Consider the following 22,010-nt stretch of genomic DNA (forward strand, 5'->3'; position numbering starts at 1 on the left):
TGATTATCTGCTAGACCTTGTAAAGTATAACCCTCTCATCTTCTGGATGTGTCTAATTGCTTTCTGTGCTGCCCTAGGTCCCAGCCCTCATTCCTCCTTCCACCTCAATACATGTAGCTGCAGGTGGGGTTGAGAAGAGAAGGATAATGCCATAGAGTCTTTTGAGCTCGTAGTCTGTGGGGGCTGCTGGCATCACATCCAACATGAAGAGAACAAGAAGACCTGGACAGCCGCACACCGGAATGGATAAATCTGTCTTTTTATTCAAAATGCAGGATCATGGGGTATACAAAACACGACTGTGGGGTGGTACTAGAATATCTGACACATTTCGCACTTACACCAAGTGCTTACTCATTACTCATGTAACATATCTGGGGTCTAGAGGGGTCAGAGTGCTGGGGGATATGTGGGGTGCAGAGAGGGATCAGAGTGCTGGGGGAATATCTGGGGTGCAGAGAGGGATCAGAGTGCTCTAGGAATTTCTAGGGTGCAGAGAGGGATCAAAGTGCTGGGGAGATATCTGGGGTGTAGAGAGGTCAGAGTGCTGGGGGATATCTGGGGTGTAGAGGGGTCAGAATGCTGGGGGATATCTGGGATGTAGAGGGGTCAGAGTGCTGGGGGATATCTGGGATGTAGAGGGGTCCAAATGCTAGGGGGATATTTGGGGTGTAGAGGGGTCACATTGCTGGGGGGGGGAGGGCAGGGGTTATCTGGGGTGTAGAGGGGTCAGAGTGCTGGGGAGTTATTTATTTGGGGTTGAGAATCCATGGGTGTAGAGGTGGTAACAGGATAATAATGGTAAGAGGAAACCTGGTGTGTGTGTGTGGAGGGGGCTGGTTGGGTGAAGTTAGGAGTGCTGGATGTATATTAGATGTAGAGGGGTTACAATGTTGGGGGTTTCTGAGGCCCTGTCAGGCTGGATGGTGCCTCATGATTTTTTTTGGTGGCCGTGTCTATGCTTGTTACAACTGTCCTGAGCAATATATTATATGCACAGGACAGCTTTGTTACTTTATGTATGTAGTATTTTCCCACTGTTTCTTTTCTGTACAGAATGATTGTTCATGTAGTTAATGCGGAGCTCCACCCAAAAGGGGAAGCTCCGCTTGTCTGCCTCCTATCTACTTGATGTCTGTTTACCTGCGCTGTCTCCATTGTAGCAGCCCCAGAGCATCACTTTGCCCAGGGGCCCATGATGCTATTAACAAGTACATATTTGGGGGGCACACCATGCAATGCGTTTAAATTCAAGATGGTGCTGCTATAAGACCTAGAAACAGTACAAAATATTTTACAGCGCACACATAAAAGAATGACATTTCCTGTGGGGCTAGTTAAAAACACCTGAACATATTCAAAAAATGCGGGGGTTTGGTCACACTATATGGTCATATAGTGCTAAGCCCACTTACTGCGACAAAGTACCCCGAATTAGTGGGTCCTACTCTAGTAATCCATTGTCTCAACCATGGGAGCTAAACTCCTCTATGTGGGAGAACTGAAGGGGATACATCCTATACACTGGTGGCCACTAAATAAGAAGTAATGAGGAGGGGGAGGGGTGCTCCAGCCCAAAAAACCTGGTCAGGGTCTATTCCAATATACAAGTACATGGTATGGTTGAGACAAAGGATCTTCCATTCTATTACTAGAGTAGGACCCACTAATTTGGGGTACTTTGTCGCAGTAAGTGGGCTTAGCACTATATGACCATATAGTGTGACCAAACCCCCGTATTTTTTGAATATGTTCAGGTGGTTTTAACTAGCCTCGCAGGAAATGTCATTCTTGTATGTGTGCGCTGTAAAATATTTTGTACTGTTTGTAGGTCTTATAGCAGCACCATCTTGAATTTAAACGCATTGTAGGGTGTGCCCCCCAAATATGTACTTGTATATTGGAATAGACCCTGACCAGGTTTTTTGGGCTGGAGCACCCCTCCCCCTCCTTACCACCTCTTATTTAGTGGCCACCAGTGTATAGGATGTATCCCCTTCAGTTCTCCCACATAGAGGAGTTTAGCTCCCATGGTTGAGACAAAGGATCTTCCATTCTATTACTAGAGTAGGACCCACTAATTCGGGGTACTTTGTCGCAGTAAGTGGGCTTAGCACTATATGACCATATAGTGTGACCAAACCCCCGTATTTTTTTAATATGTTCAGGTGTTTTAAACTAGCCTCGCAGGAAATGTCATTCTTGTATGTGTGTGCTGTAAAATATTTTGTCATGATGCTATTAAGACGGCCCTGGCGATAGGATTTTGATCCAATTTTCAGTGTGATTATGTAGTGCGACTTTGTTGCCATTTGATTGCCTTTTGGATGTAGTTTGCATATTGCATGGGGCCAAAATCTCACTGTTAGTCATACCAAAATAGTACAGGAACATTTTCCAAAATCACACGAAGTCGCATTGATGTGAACATGCAGCATTGAAATAATGTGATTTCTGTGTGGCTGAAATCGCATCTGAAATCACTATAGTGTGAACCAGGCCTAAAAGTGACCATGTGGTAAAGGGGTGACTTTAAGTTTATATTTTTTACAGGCTGGCTAACTTTTATCTTCTTCAGAATGGCAACCGAGTTGGTTTAATAAAATTGACTCCCTTATATGTACCTAGAGATGGATGACACTTTAACAAATAAACTGTTTTTTTTTTTTTTTTAGGAAAGATTTAGATTTAACATAGCAGCATTATTTAAATAGTGCAAAAATACACATTTTGTTGTTGTTGTAGCTACACAATTCTTGATTACCAGTTCTCTATCCTTGGAAATTCCAAAATTAGATGTGTTACAGACCCTTGCCAGCCATGTAAATAAGCTTTGAAAAAATTCAGCTCTCACCAAGTTAGATTTTGTTCTATGCGGTTATGTGCTGCCTGTGGGGCAACACATTCATTTCAATGGGCTGCCTTATCCACGGGAAACACGGGGAAAGATGTCCCTGACCCTTGTCTTTTAATCACACCACACCAATGTACAAGGTTTGACGTGTGCAAATCCTGCACATTTGCTGGTGCGTGGGGGTGCCATTAGGAATTAAATATTTGGTAAACATTTGGTGAAATTTGTATTCAAATGTTCAAAGCTTTATTTTGAATTGTTACTTTTTTTTAATTATTCTGCCCTTAATATTTTTGATTTATTTACATACATTTTTTTTTACAGATTCCCCTCCCTTATCCCAACACATACTGTATCTCAAAAAAAAAAAAAAACTCTCTTTCACATACAACATACATCTTAATATCTCAATAATTCTTCTCTACTCTTCTTCCCTCACGCCACCAGGACACTACTCCTGGGAGTTTTACATTGCACCCCATACTACTGATCTGAGATTACCATTTAGGCTAATTATCTACTCTGGTCTCTCAACCAAATACTATAGGTCTCTCCCTTTCTAGTCTCTCAGTGACGTTCAGTTAACAAAAGTCACCTTTAGTATGCCTTTATGTAATTCCTTCACAACCACTGAGCCCCCACAAAATATCCTCATTCCCATCACAAACATGTCTACCCCCTTTTTATATACCACATACTGTAAATCCAAATTTTTCTTTATCAAATCCACATAAGTTTCTCACCAAACTCAACAAAATTCCCAATGTTTCAAAAAAATAAATCAACAGAATCTTTGTGTGACTTCATGAATTCTTCTATTAAACATAAATAATCTACTTTTGTAATCCACTCTTTCTTTGTGGGAATATTCTGTGAACACCAATATTTTGAAATAAGCACTTTAGCTGCATTTAGCAAATAAGGTATTAGTAATTTCTTATATTGTACACTAAGGTGTTATTTAGAATTGCTATTTTCATAAAGTAATACTTTTATCATCTTGGTTCTTTTTCCTCCTCTCCTCAATAGACTCTTTACTGAAACTCTGGCATTGCCACCCTGCTGATACTTTCCAATCACTGACTTTTTTTATTTTATATTTTTTATTACAGATGTTTATATAGCAGTGACAATTTACACACCTCTTTACATACTATACATTCACATCAGTTCCTGCCCTCAAGGAGCTTACATTCTCATTTCTCCATTTCACATGCATACATACAAATACTAGGGCCAATTAACCTACCGGCATGTCTTTGGAGTGTGAGAGGAAACCAGCATACCCTGTTGAAACCCAAACAAGCAGAGCAAAAACGTGCAAACTGCAACAGATGATGTCCTGGTTGTGATTCAGACCAATGCAGCAAGACAGATGTGCCAACCACTGAGCTACTGAACTTCTGACTGCCTTGTCATTCTTTTTGCCCACTGGTGCAGGTAGTCACAGCTAGCTAACGTTAAGTCACTTTAGTGGAGCATATTTCAGAGCTAATCCTCCTCCCAGCCCCCATGTGACCGTATTTGAGTCTGGTTGTGGAAATTTTAAAGTCCTGTTGTCCTTAGGGAAAAGAAGCCTGTGAAAGATATTGCATGAGAAACATATCGACATCAAGATCTGTTATGAGAATATTTCTGCTTTATTCCAAGATCAGTCTGTTTTTATATATTCTTGAGAAATAGATGACTCATTGGCCAAGAATAACTAAGGTGGTCAGCGAATTATCTAGTGTATCTGACAAACATTATTCAATTTCTGATGAGTCTAAAGCTGGGTATACACTAGTAGAATTCAACAATTCTATAATTGTTAGCCTTCTTGGGGGGGGGTTAACAAAAAAGGGAGAAAAAAAATTAAAAGAGGTAACTTTTTTTATGGTTTGGTGAATGTTATTGCCCTTGTATGTTCGTGTACCTTTATAGATACTTTTATGTACGGGTTTTGGCACTGTCTGTAACCTCTGTTTGCTGGTGATAAAAAAAAAATTAAAAAAAGAATTGCCCCTCAAAACAGATTTGATACTGCTCCTGAGTATGGGGATACAACATGTGTAAGACCCTTTTAATGCTTGGACTGATTATGCACCCGACATTGCAACCTGTGTATCACAAAAATCAATCAGCATTGTATATAAACAATATACTATAATGGTCGCCTCTGTACGAGTGGTCAGTGAATACAGCATTACCTACAGCAGTCCCTTTTCCCCAAAAAACAAGTAGGCCTAACCTAATGGTATGAGTCTGCCCCCATAGCACAATGCTACGTTCATCGGCCAGGAAGTCCAGGAGGCTGAGCAAAAAGACTACCTGTGGTTCTAGTAGTGCCGCCGTCTGCAGAGGATGGGAGGTACTGGTGTCACACAGGAATAATCCAGTGGGACATGCAGATGGGTCAGTACTAGTGGCAAGCATAGATGTGGTCAGAAAATAGTCAAAGGATTGGTGCAGGTGGCCAGCAGGAACTTAATACATAAACAGACCAGGGTCAGTACAAGCAGTAGGCATAGACGTGGTCAGCAAATAGCCAGAAGATTGGTCCAGGCAGCAAGCAGAAACATCAGGGTTAGAGCCTTGGTCAGGTAAGACCTGGACAGAAGTAGAAGCTTCTTCCCATCCAAAGCTCCTCAAAGCCTCCAGACTACAGACCCTGATCAGAGTCCCGGAAAAACCCAAACAAAACCAAAAGCTTATTTTTTCAGTTCTGAAACAATACTCTGGAGCCAAAATACAAAAAAATGACAGCGCTTCACAGACCCAAAACAAAATAAAAAGCTGCAGTCCCTATTTGTGAGGCATACACAAACACAGAAACCAAAAAATAAAACTGAACTGCGCTAAACAAAAATTGAAATAATATACATTGAGACATGTGTAAATGATATCCCATATAACAGGAAGGCAAATAACTGACAGTGATGTAGAAAATGAATAATCATAAATAATCAAAAATAGGTGACAAAATAAAGAATAATAAACAATAGTGATAAGTGAAAGAAAGTCCCAAAAAACCCAATTGGTATCCAATATTATTTGCAATAAAACTCTTCAGATGGCACCAAGTGACAAATCCACCACCAAAAGCAATGCACGCTTACCAGAGGCAAGCTACAAAACAGCTTGTACAAATTGAGATATCCGATCAATGGAGGCGTCCTGGTCCAACCTCACCAAGGAGAGGAGAAAGGCAGGAAAGGCTCTATCTGGTAGACAAGGATAATCAACAAGGAGGACCCAAAGGAATAAAAAGATAGAAACTCCATAGTGTAAATCAGCAGACACAATTCATTTAAAAAAGGGGTTTGCACTTACATAAATGACGTGAATAAAAGCATAAACGAGGATAAAAACAGCCAGCCGGCCTGCAGACACCCGTTCAAGATGAGAGGATACCGATGACGTCAGCGCGTCAACCTTCCGACGTACGATTCGTCTTAACAGACGTCGTCTAGGGAACCAGTATTTTTTTTAATACTCTGGAGCCCCTCACTCTGCATACGCGAGACCCCTGGCTTTTTCAGTCCCACTATTACAGTGGCAGGCAAAATATCAACCCAGGCAGCAGGTAAAAAACATGTTAGATTAACAGGCGGAGGTCAGTTCAGGCGTAAGGCCGAAATGTGGTCAATAAACAGGCCAAGATCAGTTCAGAGGGCTGGCAGAGACATAGTCAGTATGCAGGCAAACGGTTGCTCCAGGCAGAAATGTGGTTGAGAAAACAGGCAAATGGTCGGTACACAGGACATCTGATATAGGCAAAATATAGGTAGTCAGACATAAGAAAAACACCTTCACCATACCTTCACTAATATCATAGTAAGGTATGGTAGTGACAGAAGTAATCTACTATTCAGGGGCCAGGTTGTGAGGGACACTGGGGATAATAGTAAAGTGTCATGTCTTATTCCATCTATGGAGCATGCACAGAACTTTTTGTTGGTTTTGTTTCAGTAGGAGGGGGCATATAGGGGAAGTGTCTCTCATGCAGCCTACTGACTGCATCAGAGAAAGGTTTTCAGGTGCAGTGTTTTCTGGTAAATACGGGGAGGTATAACCTTTTTTTGGTGTTTTAGGAAGGAGCCATGTTTTTCTGTGGCCCTGTAGATTATGTAGATTTATAAATGGACAACTGGACAACTGGACAGTGGCAGCCGCTCCATCAGGAGCGCAGGGGCGCCCTGAGGCCACCCAGTTGTGTGACAATAGCCAATTAATATTTGCTATTGTCTTCCTGCTTCTCCTCCCGGCCAATCGGGAAGTGGGTCTTAAAAACCGATTGACCGAGAGGAGAAGGGATCATATTGGCCGGGAGCAGGGGAGAGGCTCCAAGGAGGAGATGCAGGGGGAAGCCACTGAAGCTACCCACGGCCTGGATAGGGTAAGTGCGGGGCTGATGGGCGAGCGCCGGGGGAGGTGGGGGGGTTTGACTGACCGACCAACTGACTGATTGACTGACTGACCGAGCGACCCGGGGGGGGGTCTTGGGGGTTTGACCAACTGACCGAACCACCGAATGAAGGGGGGGTCGGGGGGTTTGTTTGCTCCCCCCCCAAAAAAAATAGAGCACCAGCTGCCATTGCAACTGGAGTAGGTAGATGGGCACTTAATGCCAGTGAATTTATCTTCAGGTTGCCAGGTAAAAGTCTTCATTTGGTCTGTAAAATCTACACCTTCCATGAATTTATTGTAGTCATGTATACAAGGAGGTTTTTTCACCAGACTGTGCCTTTCTTGAATTTCCACTGAGGTGTCTTCGTTGATGGAAGAAAGGACATAACATTTTCCACTTATTCTAATTTTAGGGGCCAAAATTTCTTTATTGAGCAAACTTGCTGACTCCCCCCTTTTTAGCTTTGTGGTCACCAGTCTTTGTTGGAAACCCTTGTGATTTGCTTGCACTATACCATAAGCTACAGTTTGTCATGGATAAAGATGATGGAAAAGAGTCAGCCTGGTATGAAAATTGTCCACATAGAAGTGGTATCCTCATTGGAAAAGGGGTGGCATAAGGTCCCACACAATTTTTCCACTGCTACCCTTTGTAAATGTGGAAGTTATATGTGTACCCTGTGGCCCTCTCACAGCAACCTCCTAGATGTGAGTACACCATTGCAATTTACCTTTTCATCATATACTTCATGCAATCATCTGTCAAACTACTACACCGTAAGGAACTCTCCTGCGGCCTCTGTTTCTTTTTCTCTTTTTTTGTTCTTATCTTTGGAGGTACCACAGTTATCTGTCACAATTACTGGGGATATATTATTTGATGCCCAGCCTGTCTGTTAAATGGATGAGAGACTCATCAATGCAGACTTTGTCAAGAGCATAAATTCTGGAAAAAAATTGGAGGAAAAATAAATGATAAGTGGCTTAATTTTATAAAGCTTGTCATATTAGTGGTGACGTTGGGGAGGGTACAGGGAATTGTTGTTAAAATGCAGGAATATCATAATTATTTTATAGCATGTCCTGATCATAATGGAGGAATACAATGACATATGATGAATGGGGTGTGTGAACCAATAGGACTGCAGTTCAATTTTTTTTTTTTGTGAGTTTCATATTTAGGGTATTTTTCTTTCACAAAGGCGATCTGATCAGTTCTGCCTGTTGGTTTTTCAGGTAGACCTGATCGGACCTCAAGTTTCTTCTATGAAGTGGCAGATGTCAGCGGACACATGTCTGCTGACACCTGCTGCCGTCTGGTCCGATCCTGTGCGCCAAAAACAGTCAGATGGTGGACCTATTGCCTATCTGTCAGGTGGACCAGACTGGATGGCATTGGATGGATTGCCCCAAAGAGGAGAGAGAAACTATGCAGAGCGGACACGGACTTGTCATCCACTTGTTCAGTGGGGATCAGCGGAGAGATCCCCCGCTGAGCAAGCAGATTCCGCTTCACAGGGGCGCCCATGGGGGCCTAAAGCCAAAAAATGTTTTAATTCTTCAACTGTGGCAGGCTTCCACTCAAAAGGACGGTCATAAACGGAACTGGATTATTAGTTATGTACTGTTGGACAAAACAGATTGCATTTCAATTGAAAAAAAATATTCTGTGAAAAACAACTAAAAAACTTAATTGGTGTAAAATTTTCAGTTTCTACCTGAAAGCCTAGCTGCGCTCAGTACACCTTATTATTTTTGTGGGGATCCTTTTCTTCTCTAAAACAGAGGCTTTTACTGAACCACTGCTCTCCATGGGTTCATATTCAGAAACAAAATCTGACAGTGAGAGCTCATTCCCGCTACTCTCTATTCTGTCATGCTCAGAATTTGAAAGGCCTCCTCACTTGTGAATCTTTTTTTGGGCATGGCGTTCATGTTCTGGTGATACTGTTCTGGTGTGATTGTGATCAGAGCACTGTTGTTGGCTTGAATGGCTTTGCTGACACTGACGTGACTAGGGATCAGAACAGTATTGCTTGCTTTACTGGCTCTGTTGACACTGGCACTGGCACAGTGGTGTTCAGGACACTGGTGCTGGTGTATACTGGGCTGACGTTACTGCAGATAGGAACACTGACTGGTGGCACTGGACTGGTGACACTGACTAGTGTAGTTAGCAATATGGTACACTGTTCCTGGCTGCACTGGTGACATTGGGACAGGTGTGGTAGGCTGCAGTTTATTCACACCAAACTGGTGGGCAAACGATCGATCAGGGACACTGTTAGCTGGCTACCAGTGTGGGGAGAAAGAGACCATGTCTGCCCCATGCAGTCTTTGTTTACATTTATAATACCTGTGATTGGCCACAACAATCACATGGTACAGGACCAATTTCACTGGTCCTGCAACTGTCATGTGATTTGATGTGTCCCAGCTCACTACTGCCTGCTCTAGGAGCCGCACACAAGTGGATGATGCGGAGGACAGACAGATATTTCTACCTGCATCAGCAAAGCGTCCGTGCGGCCGCTTATATACAACAGCCAGGCGAGAAATGGTTAACATAATTTGAACAACTGAGGATATGCATTTTTCTTAGCAAGTAGTTTGCAGTGCATGCGCACAAAGCTAATACTATCTAAGTGTAGCTCTCTTCTGGGGAGTGGGGGGCTATGAGAAATGGCCCTCCCCAAACAGGATTTTGCTAAACCTTTGCTAAGTGGAAGAGTGGAACTGATAATAAAGTGCTTTCACCCAGGAAAGGGCCTCTGTGAATAGAGGGGATTCCATTCCTGGGAAGTTAACCAGTAATCTAATCAAAGTAATTGGAAGTAAAAGAACTAGTGCAATCAGTATATACAGTAACATTCAGTGCTTTTTTTTCTCAAACAATAGGTGCTGGAACTTAACCATGGCCTCACAAAACCCCTCCTACCTCCAAATCACATCAAATAGTGCGTGTGTGCAGTCAAATTTCACGAAAACAGTAGGAGGGTCTTAAAGGGGCATTAAATACCAGGATTGCATTACATATAGATTGCTGAGCTGTCACTTGTAAACACAGAAACCAGACTTCTGTGATTACAAGTGATTGTGGTGAGCAGGCACCAAAGGGTCTGAGCCAGAGGTGGTGGAACTGAGTTCCACCAAGTTCCCCCTGAAAAAAAAGCCCTGGTAACATTAACCATAAGCATATAAATGCACAATAATAAAGGAATAACACAAGCTTTATTTTAAAAAAAAGATCAATAACAGTACATTCATTCAATGTAAAAACAGATATTATCAGCAAAGAGCCCGATAGGAGTCCCGGTGGAATTGTGCACATATATCCAGGTATATATACTGTAGCTATTTATAGAGATACCTCAAGATGAATGTTGCAGCAAATTCCCATTGCAGAGGCCCGTGAGAAAAAAACAGTGTCTGTCTTTGTGTCGGAGACCTGAACAGAAGATCTGGGGTGATGATGAGACCTTCCAGCTGTTACCCAACCAGTCTGGAATGCAGTCCTAGTTATCTGGCACTGTGCATCTGAGATAGTAATAGGACAGAGATACTCTGTTTGTCACAAGGATTCAGCAATACACTCAAGAAGCTATGCGCAGCTGCAGTTAAACTATTAGAACATAGAAATACTTGCATAATCATCTCTTCTGATCTGATATTAGTAGCATGGACGGGACACAAGGCTGAGACCTTCTCTCTATTCACTACTTCCTTCCAGGATCTTTTCCCAACAACCCTTGAATCAGGAAGTGACATACATGATTTTACTTTATATTGTGATACTAGTAGCTGACAGTAGAGGGCAAACACAGCTTGATGTAAAAAACGCCATTTGTTTGAGGGATACACTCATCAGAAACTGAATGTTGTTTGTCAGACATGCTAGATACTTTGCTGCCCTTCTTATCTCTTCTAATGACTAATAAGTCATCTATTTCTGAAGAATGTACAAAAACAGACTAAACATGGAATAAACCAGAAATATTCTCTTCTCTGATCTTAATGTTATTGTGATATATTTCTCATTGCATTCACAAGCTTCTTTTTCCTAACAGGACAGGACAGGACAAAAATTATGACAAAAAGATCCAAATACTGTCACATAGGGGGCGGGTAGGAGGCTTGATTCTGTGTATGCTCCACTAGAGTGACTTAACATTAATACAGAGCTATGACTTCCTGCACCAGTGGGCAAACAGAATGACAAGGCAGTGGGCAGCACAGTGGCTGAGTGATTAGCTCTTTCGTCTTGTTGCACCAGGGTCCCCAGTTTGAATCCAACCAGGACATTATCTGTTGGCACGTTTTTCCTCTGCTTCCGTGGGTTTTCTTCATGGTACGCTGGTTTCCCCCACACACTCCAAAGACATGACGGTAGGCTATTTGGCCCTAGTATTTGTATGTATGCACGTGGGATACAGAAATTCGATTGTAAGCTCCTTTAGAGCAGAAACTGATGTGAATGTACACTATATAAAGAGGTGTTTAAATTGTCAGTGCTCTATAAACATATCTAATTTAAAAAAAAGGCAGTGGCTGGAAGGTGTCAGCAGGGTGGCAATAACAAGGTTTTAGTAAAGGGTCTATTGAAGAGAGGAGGAAAAGAAACCATGATGATAAAATAATAATTTGTGAAAATAATGATACAAAACAAAGCTTTGATCATTTAAATACCAAAAAAATTCCACTCCCTGTCCACACCTATGCATGTTCTGCAACGCACGTTACAGGGTGCATTTGTATGTACCTTGTACATGCTTTGTTTGCATACACTCTTTTGGTTCCTATGGGCCCTCAATGGACATTTAGACATCAGAAAATTCACTTAATTTTAACATTGTCCCTGCTGCAAAGTTGCTGCTGGGCCATGTCCCAGCCTTTTTGGCAGCGTAGCTTAGTCCTAACTAATTATAAATGAGATCAAGGATGAGGAAGCTGAACTGATAACAGAATGATATTGGGTTTATAACTTTTTATAATTGTTTTGCTATCTATTCCTTTTTAAACAGTAATTGTGTTGAAATACAGTTTTTCTGTGATGTCCCTCATTTCCCGTGGTTTTTGAAAAAAATAGAACAGAAATGTTTACAGTTTTATTTCTAGACATGTAAAAAATCTTTCTGAGGTTTGTAAGCTTTGCCATAAGTTATGGAAGAGCCCTGACTTTGAAACTCAAAATTTTGACTTTTAATCTCAGAATTCTGACTTTGAAATTCAGAATTTTGTTGAATAAATGGCCTCAAGTTTTAATCTCAGAATTCTGACTTTGAAACAAGTAAGTGCATACCTGTGACCCACAAGAGAAGTATGATCAAAAGAGCTTTGACCATAAGACGTCATGTACACAGGCAGCTCCTAAACTTGAGTTTAGAAGCTTTTGGAGTTTTTTGCCAAAGCTCCTAAACTCAACTCCATAAAAGCCTATATGTCCATTTACACATAGGCTTTTAGTAGAGTTTAGGAGCTGCTGCAGTTAGGTGAGGTTAAACCTCCCTCTCCTGAACACGGAAGAATTTATTATTATTATTATACAGGATTTATATAGCGCCAACAGTTTGCGCCAAGAATTGCATTCGGGTTAGGAATGTTTTGACCGCCGGCCACGGGAAAATGCAAAAAAAGGCAAAAACGTGTTTTGCACTTTTGCTGCTATATTTTGAACTATATCGCATCTTTTACAAAATATATGGCCCCTGGTACAAACCTTACACCCCTCATGCCATATTGCCTTTTGATTAACTATTATGCAGCTAGTAACTCCATGTGAACAGCCCCAACATTAGACTGCCAACCCACTCCTTGGCTATTATTTTCAGGGATATATGTGTGTTGACACTGCAAGATTGGCATGTGAGAAGCTATGGTATACCTTTTTCCTGTTTATTTTTTTATGCACAATATATTGGGTATGTTTGTCTTTTAAAAGCTGCTTACTTATGACGTTTATCTCCTGTTCATATATGCCATATAATGGTGACCACACGCACTTCCTTTTTTTTTTTTTTGTATGCCATGTCGAATCCTAATAAAACTTTATGGAACTAAACAATTAATAGTATATATTGTTCATCCAAAAGAACAAATCTTTGGCAAATTGGACTGATGTATGCATAGTTTTAAGAGACATTTACGCAATTTAAGCCACTAATGAAAGCATTCTGTTTCCTTACAGATGATGTATGAACTCATCTTCATGGGACTGTGTCTTGGTTCAATTTTATACAACAATGCTCAGCAAAGTGAGTGTGACTTTTTTTTTGTACCTACAAGGTAAAGGCATAATGTGCTAGTATGCATCACATACTAGCACATTATGTTAAACTTACCTTAAAACAAAGTTCCTCCAGCGCCGAGATGTCAGTGCTGCCGGTGTCCTCATCTTCACCTGTCTTGCTTCCAGGTTCATGGACTCCAGTTTTGTGCAATGACGTCACTCACGGCACGGGGCTCTGAAGAAATGGCACGGGTGGCCATTCTTTCAGAGCGCATGGGCCAGTGATGTCACTGGCTGCACGTATGCTAAATATCTTCTAAACGGTGCACGTTTAGGAGATATTTACACTATCTATAGGTAAGCCTTATTACAGAGCAGCCCTGATCCTCCTCTTCTCGGGTCCCTCTTTGGTGCTCCTGGCCCCTCCCTCCTGTTCAGTGCCCCCACAGCAAACAGCTTGCTATGGGACACCTGAGCCAAGTCACAGCTCTCTGTTTCCATTCAGACACGGCGTCCCGACCTGGCCCAGCCCCCTCTCTCCCCTGATTGGCTAGCTAACTTTGATTGACAGCAGCGGCAGCCAATGGTGCCGCTGCTGTTTCTTAGCCAATCAGGAGGGAGAATCTTGGACCTCTGAGACATTCGTGGACATCGCTGGACAGAGACAGACCTCAGGTAAGTGTTAGAGGGGCTGAGGGGGGCTGCTGCACACAGAAGGCTTTTTAACTTAAAGAGGAACTGCAGTCAAACACACATAATCTAAAAAAATATAACAGTATGTAGTTCTAACCTTGTAAAGCTTAATTAGGAATTTGTATAGTTTTTAACCTTTTTGGCTTGTTTCTCATACCCCACAGTTCTTGTGGGGTATGAGGGCAACTAAAGCCCTGGCCACAGTTTTCCTGCAATAGCCTCTGTTTCTCTGCCTCGTCGGCCAGTAAAATCTCGTGCGTGCGCAGTACAATGCCTCCCAGTCGCACATGTGCAATAAGCAGAGCTCTTCCGATCCGACGTGTACAGGTTACTATAGCCTTAGCTCCCAACTGTCCCTGATTTTGAGGGACTGTCCCTGATTTGGAGCAATGTCCCTCTGTTCCTCATTCCTCCTCATTTGTCCCTCATTTTGGTCTGATCTATATAGTTTTATATAAAATGCACTTTTTATCTATCAAAAAGTGTTTTCCAGTGCCAAACCTTTCATCTGATTTCTAAATTGCTGCATTTGTAAATTCCAAAAGCCAATATAAAGGAATAGTAGTGGTAAAAAAAAAGCACTTGTGGGTTTAACTAATTTTGTTTTTTTGTACAATTCTCCTTTAAGGGGGCATGGCAAGGGGTGTGTCCTGTGCCTGTATACTTTTGCCAATAGGTGTCCCTCATTCCCATCTCAAAAAGTTGGGAGTTATGCTATAGCAGCGCAGCCCTTTGCTTACATGATGATTTAGCAGTAGCAGCAGCAGAAGTTTACTGCCTCTGTTATAGTATCCTATACACATCAGATGCAAAGCGCTCTGTTTACTGCACATGCGCGACCGGGAGGCATTGTATTCCTCCTATCTCCACCCTCATCCGGCCCCCTCCAGCCCTCCTCTGCTTTCCTGTGAAAGTCCTCTGGCAGCCCTGTGTGCCCTCCTCCACTCTCCCCGCCCCTCTCCCCTGCTAGCAAACTCTCACGATAGTGAGAAAAAAAAAACGATACCTGAAGAGTCTATCCCGGGAGTCAGCGCAAGTGCTGTACAACACGTCATTCATATAGGCCAGGGATATGCAATTAGCGGACCTCTAGCTGTTGCAAAACTACAAGTCCCATCAAGCCTCTGAATGAATGAGTGACTTGTATAGCGCTACCTATGCAAACTGAATTGCCTGAAGGCGCTTTTTGCCACCGGTGTCCATCTGTGGTATAGTGCGGTCCTTTACCCCATGGGGTCCCAACGCGCTTACAAACACATATTTGGTCAATTTTTTTGGCAGGATCTCATTAGCCTACCAGCATGTCTTTTGGAGTGTGGGAGGTAACCAGAGGAAACCCACGCAGGTACAGGGAGAACATGCAAACTCCAGGCAGATGGTGTTGTGGTCGGGGTTTGAACCAGCGACCCTATTGCTGCTAGGTGAAAGTGCTAACCACTACACCACTGTGCTACCTCTGCCTCTGGGCATCATGTTTGTGGCTGTCAGAGTCTTGCTATGCCTCATGGGACTTGTAGTTCTGCAACAGTTGGAGGTCCGCTAATTACAAATCCCTGGCCTAGGTGGATTACAAGGACAAAAAGCAGAAGTAACAAATATAAGGTATTTACTGGCACCAAAGGAATGTTTTACTTTCCAAAGTTAACACAGCAAGGGCAGACGATTCAATAGCAGGAAAGATAAAAAAAACCCTGAAGGTCCGCTTTAATTGATAGAATGCATTAAGATAAAAAAAACTTTCTGCCTTTACAACTCCTTTAAACTGGTATGAGACTGCTTTAGCTTGGGCTGATAATGTCCGGGTAACTAATATAATAATATTTTAGGTGGAACGGAGTGTTTAAAAGCGAATGCCAGATCTTGTGGAGAATGTATACAAGCTGGACCAAATTGTGGGTGGTGCAAAAAAGTGGTAAGTTGGGATAATGAACTGTTTGTGATATCCAAAAGGAAATGTAAAATTGTATAGCTCCATATATATATATGTGTGGATGGGGGAATCAGGTCAGTTTTTTTTGCGCTGAAAAAAACAGACTCATGTATCGCCAGCTTTAGATTCGAGCCCCGGCCGAGATTCGAACCATTAATGGGCAGGGTGGATGTACCAAGTTTTTTTTTTTTTTTTTTTTTAATTCAGATTTTATTTTTTGAAGTTTTCCATATTAACATATTATACAAACATACAGTAAAAAAAATCAAACAAACAACAAGAAGAAAGGACAAAAAAAAGAACACCAAAAAAAAACAATCAACTTGCCTGCCGGATTCGCTTCTGATTATTGCAAGTAGCTGCTATAGCCGCTAGTGATAATCACTGTAGACATGTGCAGGACGAAAAAATTTGTTGTGTTTCGTTTTGATTCGTTAATCTAGTTAGTTCGTTTAGTTTAATTCGGTTGATTCGTTCAATTTGTATTCGGAGTTCGTATTCGGAGTTCGTATTCGGAATTTTCTTAGCAATTACAGATTTTTTCGATTCGGAACGTTCAAATTGGTAAATTTTCGAATCGGTCGAAACAAAAAATGTTATATTGTTTTTGATTTGAATGCAGCAAAGTGAACAAACAAAAGAAAAATCTTCATCAAATGATTACAATGACTCTTTAAATCACCTTTGGCTTAACAAAAACAGAATTATTTCGAAATGGTACTCTAATAACACAATCTTTGATTTCAGCAATATGTGTACAGTTAGAATTTGACTGGAGTTCAATGTAAAATTAGATTCAAATTTCAGTCTGAATCTCCGAAATTCGGACGAATTTCGTTACGTTATTCGGGGGAATTCAGTAAAATTTGTTTATATTGTAATTCGGGTATTCAGAATAATGAAAAATTAGTCCGAATATAAATTCGGAACGAAACTAACCACACATGTCTAAATCACTGTTTGTCGGGGACGGCTTGCCTTCTTGCTCCCGTTTCCCCACCGGGAAAAGACAATGTCTCGGCAGGAGGGATTCCCGTCAGCGCTGTCTGTGTTGATGGGGGCCGGCCTTAGACTATTGAGGAGATTTAGAGTGAAGATAATAGTGAGATACATTGACTTATGGAAGCCAGGCAAGAAAAGACTACTTGAAATGATAAAGAGATCCTAATTCTCAGACAGACAAAGAGAAAAAAGTATTTTCTAGAGAAGATTCTAATGAAATATTTAGATTAAATTATGGAGTAAAGAGCAATTTACACAGACAGTATCCATAGGTCTAGGTAACATTCATACAGTACAGGTAGCTACAAACTCTCTAATTTAACCCTTCTAGTCTAAGTATAAGGCATGAATTTGATGAAGAGTATACAGATACTCCTCATTTAATGACTTACCTGTTTAACCACTTCAGCCCCGGAAGTTTTGGCTGCTCAATGACCAGGCAATTTTTTGCGATTCGGCACTGCGTTGCTTTAGCTGATAAAAAAGCTAATTTTTTCCTCAGTTTAGGACGATATATTCTACATATTTTTGGTAATAAAATCGCAATAAACGTATATTGATCAGTTTGCGTAAAAGTTATAGCGTCTACAAAATAGGGGATAGATTTATGGCATCTTTATTATTTTTTTTTTACTAGTAATGGCGGTGATCTAGGATTTTTATTGGGACTGTGACATTATAGAGGACATTTCAGACACTTTTGACACATTTTTGAAACCATTGACAATTATACAATGATCAGTGCTATAAAAATGCACTGATTATTGTGTAAATGTCACTGGCAGGGAAGGGGTTAACACTAGGGGGCGATCAAGGGGTTAACTGTGACTTGACGGAACTTCCCTGTGACGTCACGGGGAATGCCACAGGGAAGTCCCGTCATGTCCCTGTGCGTCAGAGGGGGGCGGGGTCACCGGGTGGCCCCACCCCCCATTATTTAAGAACCGTCAGAAGAGGAGACGCGTCACACAGCGGGAGCCTCCCACCATGCCAGCATGGATGCGGAGCAGCCCTGAGAAGGAGATGAAGAAGCGAAGAAGATGAAGAAGAGAAGAAGATGAAGAGAAGAGCGGGAGCCTCCCCCCATGCCATGGGTGCGGAGTGGCCCAAGGAGAAGAAGATAGAAGACGCCGCGGAGGAGATGCTGGATGAGAACAACGGAGGAAGAACCAGAAGAGCCAGAAGAACCAGAAGAAGAAGAAGAAGATGAAGGAAGATAGAAGAAAGAATAAGCATTTAAATAAAGGAATTGTCAAAAACTGTCTCTTAAATGCAAAAATTTGATTCACCAAAATCTAGCCCCAAGTGAATTCAAATAGCAGCGCTCACTGAACTCCTAATCATAAATAAAATAAATTAAATAAATGAGTGATTAAATAATCCACCAGTGATAAACTTATATACTCACTCCTTCCTACTACTGTGCATCAAAATAATATGATCTAAATTCACAAATATAGTGCGCATAACCAATTATGTGAATATCATAGCTGTACACAAAAATATATATTAAAAAATTGAAGAATATATATATAAACACCAGTGTCAATAAGTCCACAAATGTGTAAAAAAAGTCCAAAAGTATTGATCCGTGACGTGATACAGTGTAGATCTCCACTTTAAATACTCTTCCACCGCACCTCTGTGACTGTGAATCCACTCCCCTTAGGTTAGTAAACTCACCAGCTCCTTTCGCCCACACTCTCGTGTTGGGCCACAAAGCTTTATCCCACACAGAAAAGGGAAATAAATGGCCTCCAATAGTTCACCTTTACATATCCAGAGTGTAATGATAAAGAGCTCTCTCCACATGAAAAAAAGAAAATGATCCAATAGTGCAATAACGTAATGATATTTATTAAAATAACACACTCCTCCACCATTAAACTCACATCTTTAAAATTCACTTCAAGCTCAAAACAGCACAGCACAGCAAGCTGTCACAGCATAAACTCCAAACAGTAAAACCAGTGTATGGTGGTCGCGGCGGACTCAGGTACTGCGCTCTCTAATACCCGTCTCACCCGATCCCTGGTGTTGCTAGGACCCACTTCCGCACTTCCTCGTATGGCGCACCCTGTCACAGCGTCCTACGTCACAATCGTTCGATTGCCGTGTAGCCACGCCCCGACATGTTTCGTCATGAAGACTTAATCATGGGATCCCATGATTAAGTCTTCATGACGAAACATCATGGGATCCCATGATTAAGTCTTCATGACGAAACATCATGGGATCCCATTATTTTGATGTACAGTAGTAGGAAGGAGTGAGTATATAAGTTTATCACTGGTGGATTATTTAATCACTCATTTATTTAATTTATTTTATTTATGATTAGGAGTTCAGTGAGCGCTGCTATTTGAATTCATTAGGGGCTAGATTTTGGTGAATCAAATTTTTGCATTTATGGTTGTTACACTTTAAGCAGCAGCTTAGATTTAGGCTTCATTTTCCATCAGCGCAGTGTTTTGGGTATAGGAGGGGGCGGATTTTCTATACACCTGATTTTGACATTAAAAACTGTCTCTTGTCATTTTTAACAGTTTTTTAGTGAAATGGTAGGGGTACTTTTGTACCCCCTTACCATTTCACACGGGGGGGGCGGGATCTTGGTTGTTAAAGGGGACTTCCAGATTCCGATAAGCCCCCTGCCCGCAGACCCCCACAACCACCGGCCAGGATTGCGGGGATGAGGCCCTTGTCCTCATCAACATGGGGACAAGGTGTTTTGGGGGTTACCCCAAAGCACCCTCCCAATGTTGAGGGCATGTGGCCTGGTACGGTTCAGGAGGGGGGGGCGCTCTCTCATCCCCCCTCTTTTCCTGCGGCCTGCCAGGTTGCGTGCTCGGATAAGGGTCTGGTATGGATTTTTGGGGGGACCCCACGCCGTTTTTTTTTAAATTTTGGCGCGGGGTTCCCCTTAAAATCCATACCAGACCTGAAGGGCCTGGTATGGAATTTAGGGGGACCCCCACGTCATTTTTTTTTTTAATTTTGGTTCGGGGTTCCCCTGTGGGGAATTCCCATGCCGTTTTTATCAATGAACTTTTGTGTGTATTGTCGGACCGGCAATGCAATAGCCGCGAGTAGTTTTAAATGACTTTTTTTCCTTTGAAATGTCATTTTGCTGTCAGACTGTTCTAAACACGGGAAACATGCGCCACTTTACGGGCATACTATAGACACCCCCCAGCTAGGAAATTTAAAGGGATATTACACTTTTATTGTTTGACTTTAAGCATTATTAAAATCACTGCTCCTGAAAAAACAGCCGTTTTTAAAACTTTTTTTTGCATTGATCCATGTCCCCTGGGGCAGGACCCAGGTCCCCAAACACTTTTTATGACAATAACTTGCATATAAGCCTTTAAAATTAGCACTTTTGATTTCTCCCATAGACTTTTAAAGGGTGTTCTGCGGCATTCGAATTTGCCGCGAACACCCCAAATTATTCGCTGTTCGGCGAACTTGCGAACAGCCGATGTTCGAGTCGAACATGAGTTCGACTCGAACTCGAAGCTCATCCCTACAGTACAGTACAGTAGTTAAGAATGCTAAAAATATTGATTACTTGTAGCTCCTCGTTTAACAACCAATTCGTTTAACGACTTGGTCGTGGGAACAGAACCTGGTCATTAAGTGAGGGGTACCTGTATATTGAATCCTGGAATTACATTCATTTTTGATAGAGTTCAAATCCGATAAAAGCACTCTTTAACCGTTTGCCGACCAGCTGCCGTCACTATACTGCGGCGGGTCTGCTCTCCTGCGCAAACCGCCGTAGGTATATGTCGGCCCCTGCATAGGAGATAGCAGGTGCACGCCGCGGGAGTGGACTCGATGTCTGCCGGCGACCCGTGATCACAGTGTACAGAGGCAGAACGGGGAACTGCCTATGTAAACAAGCGATTCCCCGTTCTGCCAGATGACATGTCAGAGATTTTATGTTCCCAGTGACCGGGAACAGTGATCTCTGTCATGTCCCAGTGAGCCTATCCCGCCTACAGTTAGAACACACCCAGGGAACACACTTAACCCCTTGATCGCCCCCTATTGTTAACCCCTTCCCTGCCAGTGTCATTTTTAAATTGATCAGTGCATTTTTATAGCATTGATGAATGTAACAATGTCACTGGTCCCCAAAAAGTGTCATTTGGGGATAGAATTGTTCGCCGCAATGGCGCAGTCACGCTAAAAATCGCAGATCGCCGCCATTAGTAGTAAAAACAATAAAAAATAAATAAAAGTTTTTTTTGTGGGTTTACAACCACTTTAGGGGGGCAAATCCTTTGGGGACTGAAGTGGTTAAGACATACATAAGGGGATGAATGTCATTCCTAGTATTCAAAAAACACAAATGTTAGGCCCCTTTCACACTGGGGCGGTGGGGGCGTCGGCGGTAAAACAGCGCTATTTTTAGCGCTGTTTTACCGTCGTTTTTCCGGCTGTATTCGGCCGCTAGCGGTGCGGTTTTAACCCCCGCTGGCAGCCGAAAAAGGGTTAAACCCGCTCGTACAGCGCGGCTATAGCCGCGGTATTACCGTGGTATAGCCACGCTGTCCCATTGATTTCAATGGGCAGGAGCGGTTTAGGAGCGATGAACACACCGCTCCTTCACCGCTCCAAAGATGCGGCTCGCAGGACTTTTTTTACCGTCCTGCCAGCGCACCGCTTCAGTGTGAAAGCCCTCGGGCTTTCACACTGAACAAACAGCGGAGGCTGTTTAGGGGCGGTTTGCAGGCGGTATTTTTAGCGCAATAACACCTGCAAACCGCCGCAGTGTGAAAGGGGCCTTACTGGTGTATGCTGATATAAGTTTCTCCTTACTGTATTAAAGCGGAGTTCCACACAAAAATTGAACTTCCGCTTTTCGGAACCCTCCCCCCCTCCGGTGTCACATTTGGCACCTTTCA

At 42.3% G+C, this 22,010-nt stretch overlaps 2 protein-coding genes across 2 annotated transcripts in view; one reads left to right on the plus strand and one right to left on the minus strand.

Moving 5' to 3' along the window:
* The window catches only part of LOC141144315 (integrin beta-1-A-like), a 115,117-nt gene extending 110,690 nt beyond the window's left edge, over positions 1 to 4,427 (minus strand). The window contains exon 1 of the mRNA XM_073629871.1: positions 4,104 to 4,427. Within this exon, the coding sequence (XP_073485972.1) occupies positions 4,104 to 4,109 (6 nt within the window). The 5' untranslated portion in view covers positions 4,110 to 4,427. The remainder of the gene's footprint in view (positions 1 to 4,103) is intronic.
* A 7,007-nt stretch (positions 4,428 to 11,434) lies between these two features.
* Positions 11,435 to 22,010, plus strand: part of LOC141144314 (integrin beta-1-A-like) — a 98,037-nt gene continuing 87,461 nt past the window's right edge. Inside the window, exons 1-3 of the mRNA XM_073629869.1 lie at positions 11,435 to 11,629; positions 13,428 to 13,494; positions 15,989 to 16,074. Of these exons, the coding sequence (XP_073485970.1) occupies positions 11,624 to 11,629; positions 13,428 to 13,494; positions 15,989 to 16,074 (159 nt within the window). The 5' untranslated portion in view covers positions 11,435 to 11,623. The remainder of the gene's footprint in view (positions 11,630 to 13,427; positions 13,495 to 15,988; positions 16,075 to 22,010) is intronic.

The sequence above is a fragment of the Aquarana catesbeiana genome, linkage group LG05 (assembly GCF_042186555.1).
Source record: "Aquarana catesbeiana isolate 2022-GZ linkage group LG05, ASM4218655v1, whole genome shotgun sequence".
NCBI classification, from domain to species: domain Eukaryota; kingdom Metazoa; phylum Chordata; class Amphibia; order Anura; family Ranidae; genus Aquarana; species Aquarana catesbeiana.